Here is a 14,810-nt window from a genome sequence, read left to right as displayed (position 1 = left end):
CTGAAATCATTAGGCTTGTAAGTTATTGTTTTTTGTATATTTCTGTGTTTTGCAAAAATTTTCATCTGAAGATTATAAGTTAATTTGCTCTGAAAACTGGATTTCTCATTCATAGGCAATAGATCCGTTCACAGTTTATCAAGAATCTATTTTATTGGAGCCGACAACTTTCCTTAGTGTGATAGGTGTTATATGCTAATCCAACCGTTTAAGGAAAATTGGTAGCACGGCAAAATAATTGCCTCATATATAATCATAAATAGCAGTGGAAAGATTCATTTATAGAACAGAAAGCCAGCTCATGAAAAATGCCAAGGTTATCTACTGTGAAATGTATTAATACGAATTTCCTATTATTGTAGTGAAGGGCACCTTAGTCATCGAATCCTGAAATGATTTAATTTACCTTATTTTCTGAAGGTCGGTCATCCTCTCGACTGTGTGGACCCTCTGGATCCTCCCTCGCCGATAGAGATCTTGATCCTCCGTCCGATGACCAGACATTCCTATGCCCATGACGGTCGGCCGCAGCGTTGAGGATCTTGAGGCGCTCCGCAGTCAGATCCTCGCGAATGGTGACGCCGGAACCCTTCAGCTTCCTCTTAGCGTCGAAGATCATCTTCCTGGTCCGGTAGCTGCAGAGTCGAACTATGATGGGTCGGTCCTTGTGTTTAGCTTGCCCTTGTTGAGGTGGTTGACGCCTTCCAACGCGATGCGAGCGGTTGACATCCGCCAAAGTCACGGGCACGTTCAGCTTCTTGTTAAAGACATCGAGCGCCAGCAGGTCCGTGTCTTCTTTGTCACTCTCCGGGATCCCAAAAATACGTATAGAATGTCGGCGCCCATATTGCTCGAGGTCGTCGACCTTCAGGTGACAAGACACCTCCAGCTCACGAATTCTATCGTGTAGCTGTTTGTTCTCCTCCTTCAATGCCTGAAGTTCCTCGAAAATAGATTTCACAGCCATTGATACAGCACTGTGGACAGACTCTTCGATTTGCTGTCGAATAATGAGGAGGGTCTCTTCGGACAATGCTCCAGAAATAGCTGGCTTCGGAGCATTGACCTCATTCTTCGGTGTGCCTCTATTTGGTCGAACCATCGTGTACCGTTAGGTGGATTTACACTTTTATAGGCGAGAAGGTGAACTGAAGATTTAGGAATGTTTTTTCAAGATAAATAAAAGAGTGTGAGTTAATCAAAAATATAATTTCACTATTGAATTAAGCTCGAGAAACTGAATAACTAGATGTATAATTTGAAGTGAATTGAACTGTATAACCCTACGAAATATCTGTTAGAAGACGGAGCCGAACTGACACACGTTTACTCACTCGACATAACCAAGAGAGAAATCTAAGATACAGACAGTGATAAAGTTGCATACTGTGCTGATGAACTGTAAAGGTGCGTACAGATATACGCGCCTCCAACACGCTCCGCGCATGCTCCGCACTCGCTTCGCAATGGCTCCGATCTAGGAGCTTGTCAAGCTCGACCTCTGTTACACGCTCTTCTCGCGTTCCACTCTTGCTCCCCGGTCGATCATCAATCGATCTGCTCGAGTGACGTTCGTTTGCGGAGCAGAGCGAAAGTCTGAAGCACCTTGAGGCTCTACTCACATTTAAGCGGTCGTCACACCAACGTCTGCTAGCGGTAGCGAGCTCGCTCCCTAGGAGGTAGTTTTTCTGGAAGCAGTTCACACCAAAAAACGTCCGCCAGCGGTAGTTTGGTTTTGTTCTTGTTTTGATGAGGCTGGTTCTCTAGAAGTGGGGGAAGGCCGGCAACCAGAGCGCTACCGATGGCGAAGTTCTGAAGTTCGCTTTCCATGTTATTGGATTGGCCACGTCAGACCGAGCTCACTACAGCTAGCGGTACTCCCACTAGGAGACGTTTCAAAAGTTCGCCTGGCTCGCGAAGTGAAACTACCGCCGAGGTACTACCTCCGCGGTAGCGAGCTCGGTGTGACCTGCACAACTTAATAACATGGAAGGCGAGTTTTTTGACTTCGCTACCGCCGCGGACGCGAGCTCGGTGTGACCTGCCCTTTACGCAACTCAGGTTGAGAAGAGACTCGACTCTATAGTGAGGTCCATGTTATAATGACAGTATTTGATCAACTTTGGTTTTGCTATCCTTGTCTATTATTCGACAAAGCCGGTGGTACTATACTTTTCTAGGTTCACAACGATGCCAGTTATGTTTTTTACAGTGTAGAAATATAATTAAGTAATGCAGAGAATCGGCATCGCTATTCTTCTATCTTTATCCACTGCCATTTTAACGTGGACCTCACTATAGTCGAGAGCATGTGTTTCCAAATGGTGACACTCAAATTTTATGTTAGCAGCTGCATAATTCACGCTGTATAGTAGCTGAAGGTGCCAAATTTGGCTTTGACATTTCTCAGGTGAAGCTTCATCTAAAATCACAAGTTTTGTGTTGGTGACCTTGCTGTGTTGGTGATGTTGCTGTGTTGGTGATGTTGCTGTGTAAATGAAAGTCGGCTGCAGTCTCCGCAACTGTCACCATTTGAATACACATGCTCTCGACTAGAGTCGAGTCTCTTCTCGACCTGAGCACTACCTCCGTAAACAAAGCCGTAGTTCATTCGTGTGACGTCAGCACAGGTAGGGCTCCTACACCAATAAAAACACTAGCTGATACAGATCAGCTGAAATCAACAAATTCTGATTGGTGTAGGAGCCCTACCTGTGCTACCGTCACACGAATGCACTACAGCTTTGTTTACGGAGGTAGTGACCTGAGTCGCCTAGGTGTGAGTTGAGCCTTAATATTGGAAAACTGCTTTATAAGTGATAAATCTGATCGGCCATCTGAAGACTTATCAGTTGATTGAATAATTATTGCATGTACTAAAATGGCAAATAAATTGGATTGAATAGAAAATTGAAATATTTTTAGTTAAAGAATTCCTTAAATACTAACCTTACGGCCATGCCGCACCCTCTTTCCCTTCTTCTTCTTACTCCTTCTCCTCACCCTTTCTCCCCCTTCTCTCACTCTCTCCTCTTTCACTTGGTACTTATCACTTTCTCCAGCTGACGGTTTCGCATCAAGGGAAGCTGCCGCTTCCTTCACGTCACCTTCTGCTTTATTGGCCGGCTTTTCAACAGCTGATGTAATCTGCAATGATTGGAAATGTTATCATGTATCAATAATCAATATCGGAGGACCGAGCTTTGCTCTGGAGTGTAAAAGCATAGAAAATTTGTAACAAAAGATTGAATTTATAGTTTATATTTATTTATCAATTTTTTCAGTCGTACAATTATTTTTTCCTCCACCTACTGTCTAAAGTACTTACTTTACTCCCTGAAACATGATACTAAAGTGTCACTTTTTCGCTCTCGGTAGTAAAAAACAGGGAGGAAAAGTGACTCCATTTAAATAACATGGGAAGCATCTCCATTTTAAAAACTTACATTGTAATAGGTTAGAAAGTCTAAGCTCAGATGAGAAAGCATAAAGAGGTGTCTGTCATTGAGTCAACTGAATTCAATACCACAACCAGAAATTTGATCAACTCATGAAATATATGGTTGTATGATAATTATTATATTCTTAATATTAGTAGACGATAAAAATTTATACAATTTTTAAAATATTTTATTCTATTCAAAATACCAGCCAACAAATATTTTTGATCTGAAATTCAAATCTGAACCGCGTAATCTGGAGTCAGCCATTTTTGGTAGCTGCCCAGCTGATATAATTGTTACAATTTTTGCCGATAGATAGTGCAATCGGCAGTGCCAATCAGACGACCGGTTTTTAGGTTTTAGATTTAGGTTATGTTGTTAGGATTCATTGTCACCAATACGTAAGTTATTAGAATGATTTTATTTGCAGTTTCTATAAAAAATGTAGATGGAGGAAAAATGTTGTGTACATCACGAGCGAAAAATACTTTTTCCTCCACCTACTATCAAAAGTACTTACTTTACTCCCTGAAACATGATACTAAAGTGTCACTTTTTCGCTCTCGGTACTAAAAAACAGAAAAACTCCCTAGGGAGTAAAAGTGACTCCATTTAAATAACATGGGAAGCATCTCTATTTTAAAAACGTACATTTGGAATAGGTCAGAAGGTCTAAGTTCAGATGAGGAAGCATATAGAGTAGTCATTAAACCAACTAAATTCAATACCTCAACCAGACATTTGATCGATATATAAAATTTATGTTTGTATGCTGAAACTATTATTACAAACTTCATATCACTATAATAGAAAAAATTTATATTTTTTCTTTTAATCCATGTTATTCAAAATACCAGCCAACGAATATTACTTATTAACTAATCAAATTTGAATCGGGAACTTCATCATAGCTGTAGTTGTGGCTGTCATTGTTGTTACAACTTTAGCCGACAGATAGTGCTGTCGGAGGAGAACTGTGATTACAAGCCTCTGTTTACAAGTTTCTGTGATTACAAGTTTCTGTTTACTTTTTAGATTATGTTGTAACACATTGTTTGGTCACATACGTTTTTAAAAATTATTTTATTTGCAGTTTTTATAAAAATGTAGGTGGAGGAAAAATGTGTATATCACGAGTGAAAAATGTTTTTTCTCCCTCAGGAAAATTGTTGCCCTCGGCTTCGCCTCGGGCTTCAAACCTTTCTTCCCTAAGGGAGAAAAAACAGCACTTTTCACTCTAGATATACAAATAACTATTTCTCCCTCAGGAAAATTGCTGCCCTCGGCTTCGCCTCGGGATTCAAACTTTTTCCCACAGGGAGAAAAAGTAGTACTTTTCACTCTAGATATACAAATAAGTATTTCAGTTATATGAGGAGGCACAACAGGATTATGCCCAACACTGTCTGTTTTCAAATTTATACTACAGTCCAAATCAAAATCTAGGTTAAGCTACTATCACTCATCAAAACAACATATATTTGTTAATATACTATGTACCATTCTACACTAACAGCATCTAGTTTCTATTTTGGACTTTCTGAAGTAAACATGTTTTCTAAAAAAAATATAAATAAACGAAAATAAGTTTTTCTTCCTGCATTTTTCTTCTCGTGAGATCAGCTGAATGATCACTTACTTCGTTCACTCACTTCCATTACGGTATCGACAGACGACAAAATTTCCAGCTGTTTTTCCAAGGACGTATTTAATGTCCTTCAGCGAGTTATCCCAGGGTTGAGACCTAGTTCAATCGAACTTTCATATCATAAACCTACTTTGTTCAAAATTTCGTGAGAATCGTTAGAGCCGTTTTCAAGATCCGGTCACATACAGATATATAACATCTAAACAGAAATTGCTCGTTTAATAGTATAGGATATAACCCAGGCTTAGAGCTGAGCCTGTTTTTTTTTTTATTTCCCATTCTATGATTAAGTGCGTACAGTCACTATCTCCGTAAACCTCTGTTTACGGTTTGTTTTTACTGTAGTGGTACAGTCCGGGTCCTGTAGCTTTGCATGTCGGCGATGGGTCACTAGACTATAATAATACCCGTTCAAAAACATCAAACATTCTTCAAAATCTATCTTTCCATAAGAACAGATTTGTATATTATCGAAAGCAACATGTTGCATCCGAAAAGATACACAACCTATCAGCTGACATTCGTTCAAAACATGTTCTTTCTATTTTATGTGATACGTTGCAATCTCTTCATGAAGAATCTGTTTCTAGCGAGCATCCTTCAAGGAAGCTCTGTAGGGAGCTTCCTCTACCTAGAGTCTCAGAAGCTGATGTTTTTCAAAGTCCTAAGTATCACCCCGCGAACCATACCTTGCCTATAAGCCATGGAGGCAAAGCTAGGGGTCGTGTACTGTTTGTTTTTTGATAAATAAATGAATTATTATTACCTTTGGAATTTTCGACAGACTAGCTTCTTGGTCTTTTTCTTCTTTTATACTTTCTGGATCACCCGGTTTAGAAATGCTTTCAGTAACTTCGGATTCATCAAATCCTCTGCCTGGTACCCTTTTCTTTATAACTCGACCACCCCTGAAGAAACGAAAGATTGAATAAATTATCACACATGCATTCAAGGATAGTTAATACAGAGTTTTTCAGAGAAACGGGAAATATTGAAAGTATGATAATTTCAAGAAAAACAAATCTTCAAATAAAGTTTTTCATATCATTCAATAGAAAAAATAATGCCATTTTAGAATAAATAATACCGTAAAATTTATTTTTTGAAGATGACATCTTGCAGAAATTGCTCGTTTAAATAGTATAGGATATAACCCAGGCTTAGAGCTGATAATCACTAAAAAACCATGTTTTTCACGGTTTTCTCGAAAACGGCTCCAACGATTTTCTTCAAATTTATACCATTGATAGCTATTCATAAGCCCCATCGACTGACATGAGTCTCATTTCTGGGACAATTGCAGGAGCTCCGTAATATTCTTGAGAAAAATGGCGGATAATTACTAAAAAATAATGTTTTTCACGATTTTCTAAAAAATGACTTGACCGATTTTTTAAAATTCATACCCTGTATAGTTATTTATCAGCTCTATTAACTGGCATGAGTAACCTTTCTGGGAAACTAATGGGGGGTCCACCCCATCCTTGAGAAATGGACTTTGTAACCTCCTTCTCGTGCATTAGGTAGGTAGGTAGAGCAGTTGATAAAAAGAACACATAGTCGAGATATTTCATTTGTAGAACAGCTGTTTTGACGACTTTTGAAAAATATCATCAAATTTCACAATTTACACAAAGGAAAAAGTACTCTGAAAACAATATTATATATACACATAAATACGTAGTTTCAAATATGTTGCTGCCAATCGTCATTATGTTATTCCCCTAAACTATTCTCCTTTAAGAATGGGGCTTACAGTTCAATGAGCAAGGAAAGTTGTGTGAGTGCGCCACACCAGATTTTTTTATTTCCCATTCTATGATTAAGTGCGTACAGTCACTATCTCCGTAAACCTCTGTTTACGGTTTGTGTTTACTGTAGTGGTACAGTCCGGGTCCTGTAGCTTTGCCTGTCGGCGGTGGGTCACTAGACTATAATACTACCCATTCAAAAACATCAAGCATTATTGAAAATGTATCTTTCCATAAGCAACAGATGCTCATTTGTATCTTTTCTAAAGCAACATGTTGCATCCGAAAAGATACACAACCTATCAGCTGACATTCGTTCAAAACATGTTCTTTCTATTTTATGTGATACGTTGCAATCTCTTCATGAAGAATCTGTTTCTAGCGAGCATCCTTCAAGGAAGCTCTGTAGGGAGCTTCCTCTACCTAGAGTCTCAGAAGCTGATGTTTTTCAAAGTCCTAAGTATCACCCCGCGAACCATACCTTGCCTATAAGCCATGGAGGCAAAGCTAGGGGTCGTGTACTGTTTGTTTTTTGATAAATAAATAAATTATTATTACCTTTGGAATTTTCGACAGACTAGCTTCTTGGTCTTTTTCTTCTTTTATACTTTCTGGAGCACCCGGTTTAGAAATGCTTTCAGTAACTTCGGATTCATCAAATCCTCTGCCTGGTACCCTTTTCTTTATAACTCGACCACCCCTGAAAAAACAAAAGATTGAATAAATTATCACACATACATTCAAGAATAGTTAATGCAGGGTGTTTCAGAGAAACGGGAAATTTTGAAAGTTGAATAATTTCAAGAAAAACAAATCTTTTAATAGAGTTTTTCATATCATTCAATAGTAAAAATAATCCCTTTTTAGAATAAATAATACCGTAAAATTTATTTTTTGAAGATGACATCTTGCAGGTGTGTTCCTTTTCTACGCAAACATTCCTGTAGTCTCTTCATCCCATTGTCCATGATTTGGAGTAACATTACAACTGGAATTTGAAATCGCTTCTCGAATCTTGGCTTTCAATTCTTCCGTTCTTGCAGAATTAAAAGCCAAGATTCGAGAAGCAATTTTAAATTCCAGTTGTAATGTTACTCCAAACCATGGACAATGGGATGAAGAGACTACAGGAATGTTTGCGTAGAAAAGGAACACACCTGCAAGATGTCATATTAAAAAAAAAAAAAAAATACGGTATTATTTATTCTAAAATGGCATTATTTTTACTATTGAACGATATGAAAAACTTAATTTAAAGATTTGTTTTTCTTGAAATTATTCAACTTTCAAAATTTCCCGTTTCACTGAAACACTCCGTAGATCTCCTTTGCAGAGCTTACTTTTCGTTCAAACTTGACCGTAGTGTCGCCAAAAACAGTCCAAAAAACGAATTATTTACTAGCAGTTCGTCATGAAAGTGAAATAGATAAGCTTATCTTTGTTGTTGATGAAGTAGGCCTATTACTATTGAATGATATGGAAAACTTCATTTAAAGATTTGTTTTTCTTGAAATTATTCAACTTACAAAATTTCCCGTTTCACTGAAACACTCTGTAGATCTCCTTTGCAGAGCTTACTTTTCGTTCAAACTTGACCGTAGTGTCGCCAAAAACAGTCCAAAAAACGAATTATTTACTAGCAGTTCGTCATGAAAGTGAAATAGATAAGCTTATCTTTGTTGTTGATGAAGTAGGCCTACTAATGAACCAAGTTCTCAAAAGCAATATTTGATTTGTTCATTAAAAACATTTCATTGTCCCATAAGTTTACATAATATGAACAATTTACAAAATATTATATCATCATTCAAAACAACAAAGCCCAAAGGTGTATCACCTATACAGGAAACTAATTTAAATAATAATTGGATCTCTTCTATTTTTCTTTCCATTACGAACTGCTTGTTAATGATCACTTTTAAATACTTGAATTACGACATAGCAGTCTGATTTTTATGATTAAGAGCTATTAGCGTCTACTCACGATTGTTGAGCGCTTTTGGACTTTGTGGAGTGTTGAAAAAGGACCCAGCGACCGAAAGTGCTCCGCAAACATGAGTAGAAGCTAGTAGGTTTCAATCATAAAATAAGACTGCGATGTTGTAATTCTAGTATTTAAAAGTGATCAATAATTAATTATTGGATATTATTGAGATTCTCTTGAAATGCTAGCATTCCTTAAGGTGCGTACAGATATACGCGCCGCGAACATGAGCAATTCACTTTTAATCAGCTTACTATATCTGTATTTTTACAGAAACGGTAAGATACAGATATAAAAAGCTTGGCATCAGCTGATTAAAAGTGAATTGCTCATGTTCGCGGCGCGTATATCTGTACGCACCATTATAGATAAAATCAATGCTTCTTGTTCAACATATTCTGAAACTAAAAAGAGAATTTGACTACTATCTAAACTTCTAAAAAGATTTCTGAATATAAACGATTTTAGAGATTGCTGTATTTTATTAACTAGGAAAGAATACTTAAATTCTAATGAAAACTAGTGGTTTTGCGAAATGAATGAATACAACTGGATTCCAACACAACAGTGACAGTGAAAATATAATTCTCATAAGTTCTAACGGGATTATTCATACTCGTTCTGCCGGGCTGAGTGAGAATAGTCCGATTAGAACTCGTGAGAATTATATTTTTTCCTACAGTTACGTTGAAAAGTGGCCATTGCTGCACTGATTACAGAACGCAAAGAATCACTTTTCCGCTCTAGTGCGGGAAAAATTTTTCTGCACTCCAGATTTGCAACATGGCAACGCAAAATACTTAGTAGGTTATATGGAGCAACAGTGCAGCAAAATCAAAATGAAGTTGGTAACAGTGACTGGGCTGCTATAGTGAGCAGAGGTGCAACGAAGCACAACGCGCTAATTATTATTCATTATATATTATAACCAAGGACAACGAGGACTTTAGGATTTTAAGATAAAGGTTTTTATCAATATAAAATTACACAGAAAAACATTTGATGCATTTCAGGCAATTTTACCCATAATTACCCACTTTTCATATTCAATGGTAACTGTAGGAAAAACTTAATGTGAAATACGTGCGCAAAGTTCCTCTGCTGCACTCAAGAAACCATTCCGCCCTCGCCTACGGCTCGGGCGTAAACGTTTCTTTCGGTGCAGCAAACTGTCACTTTGCGCACTAGTTGCACAAATAACTATTTACTGTTCAATGTTGGGTGCGAATCCAGGTTCAGATTAATGTTATGAGTGATAAAATGGTGAAGTTAAAATGGTAAAGAAGTGTTTAAGGTAAGTGTAGAGAGCTACAGACTCATTGGTGAATTTGCAAAGGGTTTTAGAAGAGGAACATCATTGTTCATGCAAAGGTGAAGAAGGAATAGCAACAAAAAAGAAATGAGACACTGAAACAGGACCAGAAACAAGAATTTACGAAGGGTTTTGGGAAAGGAACATAATTGATCATGCGAAGGTGAAGAAGGAATAGCAACAATAAAGAAATGAGACACTGAAACAGGACCAGAAACAAGAATTTACGAAGGGTTTTGAAAAAGGAACATGATTGATCATGCAAGGGTTAAGAAGGAATAGCAACAATAAAGAAATGAGACACTGAAACTGGACCAGAAACAAGAATTTACGAAGGGTTTTGGAAAAGGAACATGATTGATCATGCAAAGGTGAAGGAGGAGGAGGAGGAGGACGAGGAGGAGGAGGAGGAGGACGAGGAGGAGGAGGAGGAGGAGAAGGAGAAGAAGAAGAAGAAGAAGAAGAAGGAGATGTGGGAGAAGAAGTAGAAGGATATTTTATTTATTCAACACAGCAAAACGAAACATCATGCAATTGAATATCATTGAGGGAAATGTCTTGTAAAATGTACACTTTCTGAAAACAAAATTAATTTGAATATTATTTGGAATTACCTAGATGTGAGACTGACGTTGTGAGACCTACTATCAATGGGCTCGAGTTTGACCTTGGGAAAAGAGCTGGACGTTAGAGCGCTCACACTCGGCCTCAACTTCGGGACTCGAACCCGGCGCAAGGCCGAAGTGCGACTCAAGGACACTTGGGGCAGGATGTCCTTCAGTTTCACATCCTTGACGGTCTTTTTCGCCTCCTGTGGTCCGTTTTCGCAGGACACTCCTCCGCCCTCGGAGGATGTGACAGGAACAGCTGACTCCTGCTTTGGTAACACCGGGTTGGGTTGATTTGTTGCCGTAATGAGATCCCTGAACAATGCCAATAAAAATGAACACCATGTTTTGAAGGAGTGGGACATAATAGTTCGACAATTTGAGACAAAATTCGGGAAATGAAGACGTTTTGGGCAATAGCCTATTTTGTCTTTTCCGACTATTGCATTGTTTGCTTCAACCAATAAATAAATAAAATAAATAAATAAATAATAAATAAATAAATAAATAAATAATAAATAAATAAATAATAAATAAATAAATAATAAATAAATAAATAAAAATAAATAAATAAATAAATAAAGATGGATTCTCACATATCAATATCATTGAACGAGTCCCGTACAGTAAAAATATGATTCCCATTGCTTTTCAATTCAGGGCCGGTTTCCGAGCTCGGAATTTATAGTTTGTGTAAAATAAGATGAGACTTGTCCCTCCATCCCAAGAAATTACAGGGTTGCCAAATCGTGTAAAATTGCAACTTTCTCGAATTTCCAATTCAACGTCAGAATTGGATGTAGAATATCATCCCCGATATCCTAGTATTGCTAGAAAAGTTTGAGGGTTGAAGAATCAAAAGGAAATTTAACTTTTATAGTAAAATTGGAAACACCGCGAAAATCTGTTTTTCTTTTGAATATCACTTCTCTCAGAATCAGAATCATGGGGCGTCGTAATGCGTAACAATTTTATATCACTTTTTGTGTAGTTGAGAAGTTGATATTGTGGTAATTATTCATATTGAATGAAAAAGACTAAGAAATTGTCAAAAAACCACTGATTTATTGATAATTAGAAAGACCGGTTTCGGTTATTACACCATTGTCAATCTCTGATAAACTCAATCAGAGTTTATCAGAGATTGACAATGGTGTAATAATCGAAACATCAATAAATCAGTGGTTTTTTGACAATTTCTTAGTCTTTTCATTCAATTTATATCAAATTAACGGGGAGAATGTCTCCTTTCTATTGATGTCTGGATAATTTTTATCTGACCTATAGTTTTTTTTAATTAATGTTTATGTTCGTCAATGTCGATACATTTCGAGCAGAAAACATGAAATTTCGACATGCTAGAAACTTTTTTGTTTCAAAAGATAGGTAGGTGGTGAAAGCGAGAAAGTTTCTCAGAAATAATTGAAATTATTTTTCCAACTGTCAAATGTACTCGAAACAACTTATTTTGGCCTCTCAGGAGTTTCAAAGTCAAGGATAGCGGCTGAATGGTGTGTCACCATAGGCTGTCAATAATATCTGGGATCAACAAAAACAAAATACTGGGTGTCTATAAATGAATATCGGGGTTTTAACGCTTTATAAGATTTATTACATTATACTTACAGTTATTAATGATATGTCAAATGAAAGAGCAACTCAAACAGTTTTATATACAAGCTTACAAGTGTTCTATGTGAGCACCATTTGACACACGGCACACATCAAGTCTATAGCCGAGTTCTTCCCAAACGTTGAGTAGTGCGTCTTCTGTAATTGTTGCAACAGCTGCTTCAATCATCTTTCGTAATTCAAGGAGGTCAGCTGGTAACGGAGACACATACACACGATCCCTGATGAAACCTCAAAGGTAAAAATCGCATGGCGTTAGGTCGGGTGACCGTGGAGGCCACGCATAGCAAGCTCTGTCATTGGGCCCCTTGCGGCCAATCCAGCGGTCGGGTACAGTTACGTTCAACCAATCGCGTACTTCGTTATGCCAGTGAGGTGGCGCACCATCTTGCTCACCAACGAACAAAAACTGTTGAGTTGCTCTTTCATTTGACATATCATTTATAACTGTAAGTATAATGTAATAATCTTATAAAGCGTTAAAACCCCGATATTCATTTATAGACACCCGGTACAGAACGATTGAAAAATTCAGCAACTGCAAGCTACATGATTATAAAATAGTGAAAATGACAACCTCGCCTCGAATAATCCAAGCAGTGTATATTACAGCCTTTCTAGAGGCAATCAGCTGCTTATGTTTGAAATAATTCAGTCAAATATCTCGTAAATTTCCCGCTTTCAGCATACAATTTGGTACACAATGCATACCATGCAGCCGCTCTCCGAACTTTAAAATTCCTTGGAGACCAAAATAGGATCTTCGGACGTAAAACGAGGCGTAGTCGCAGTTTTAATGATGATCTTCATTTACTTATTTCAATAATAATTGGAAACGTTTTTCCTTGACAAAATGAAACATTCCTAAATAATTCAAAATAGCTGAAACTTTACACTATTTTCTCTTCATCTTATTTTGTGTTCAATTTTCTAGTTTTTCGAAATTTAATTTAAACGTGGAATGCGACTGTGCCCCGTTTCGGAAAGCCAATTTTCTGACTCCAGCTGTTTAAAGTCTAGAACTTAGCTAAATCCCGAGCTCGGAAACCTGCCCTAAATTGAAAAGCAATGAGAATCATATTTTTACTGTACCTTACGGGACACCTGAACTGATACTGATATGTGGGAATACGCTTTCAATCAGTTAATTTAACAGTTCAACAATTAATTCCAAGTTGATCAGAAGGAGGAGAATGACGTTAATTAACGTACAATTTCAGGTAAAGTGAACAGTTAAATTTAACAGTTCAACAATTAATTCCAAGTTGATCGGAAAGATGAGAATGACGTTAATTAACGTACAATTTCAGGTAAAGTGAACAGTTAAATTGAACAGTTCAACAATTAATTCCACGTTGATCGGAAGGAGGAGAATGACGTTGATTAACATAGAATTTCAGGTAAAGTGAACAGTTAAATTTAACAGTTCAACAATTAATTCCACGTTGATCAGAAGGAGAAGAATGACGTTAATTAACGTACAATTTCAGATAAAGTGAACAGTTGAATTTAAAAGTTCAACAATTAATTCCAAGTTGATCAGAAGGAGGACAATCACGTTGATTAACGTAGAATTTCAGGTAAAGTGAACAGTTAATTCAACAGTTCAACAATTAATTCCAAGTTGATCAGACGAAGGAGAATCACGTTAATTAACGTACAACTTCAAGTAAAGTGAACAGTTAAATTTAACAGTTCAACAATTAATTCCACGTTGATCAGAAGGAGGACAATCACGTTGATTAACGTAGATTTTCAGGTAAAGTGAACAGTTAAATTTGACAGTTCAACAATTAATTCCACGTTGATCAGAAGGAGGAGAATCAAGTTAATTCACGTAGAATTTCAGGTAAAGTGAACAGTTAATTCAACAGTTCAACAATTAATTCCAAGTTGATCAGACGAAGGAGAATCACGTTAATTAACGTACAACTTCAAGTAAAGTGAACAGTTAAATTTAACAGTTCAACAATTAATTCCATGTTGATCAGAAGGAGGACAATCACGTTGATTAACGTAGAATTTCAGGTAAAGTGAACAGTTAAATTTGACAGTTCAACAATTAATTCCACGTTGATCAGAAGGAGGAGAATCAAGTTAATTAACGTACAATTTTAGATAAAGTGAACAGTTAAATTTAACAGTTCAACAATTAATTCCAAGTTGATCAGAAGGAGGAGAATGACGTTAATTAACGTACAATTTCAGGTAAAGTGAACAGTTAAATTTAACAGTTCAACAATTAATTCCAAGTTGATCAGAAGGAGGACAATCACGTTGATTAACGTAGAATTTCAGGTAAAGTGAACAGTTAATTCAACAGTTCAACAATTAATTCCAAGTTGATCAGACGAAGGAGAATCACGTTAATTAACGTACAACTTCAAGTAAAGTGAACAGTTAAATTTAACAGTTCAACAATTAATTCCACG

At 37.0% G+C, this 14,810-nt stretch overlaps 1 protein-coding gene across 1 annotated transcript in view; it reads right to left on the bottom strand.

Moving 5' to 3' along the window:
* LOC111047947 overlaps positions 1-14,810 on the bottom strand; it is a 137,601-nt gene that overhangs the window by 87,647 nt on the left and 35,144 nt on the right. Inside the window, exons 8-10 of the mRNA XM_039425648.1 lie at positions 10,753-11,061; positions 7,401-7,542; positions 2,950-3,147 (exon numbers count right to left, since the gene is read on the bottom strand). Coding sequence (XP_039281582.1) covers positions 2,950-3,147; positions 7,401-7,542; positions 10,753-11,061 — 649 coding nt within the window. The remainder of the gene's footprint in view (positions 1-2,949; positions 3,148-7,400; positions 7,543-10,752; positions 11,062-14,810) is intronic.

This window comes from Nilaparvata lugens, chromosome 4, assembly GCF_014356525.2.
Source record: "Nilaparvata lugens isolate BPH chromosome 4, ASM1435652v1, whole genome shotgun sequence".
Taxonomy (NCBI): domain Eukaryota; kingdom Metazoa; phylum Arthropoda; class Insecta; order Hemiptera; family Delphacidae; genus Nilaparvata; species Nilaparvata lugens.
Note: the sequence above shows the minus strand (reverse complement) of the source record. Positions and strands in the feature narration are given on the sequence as shown.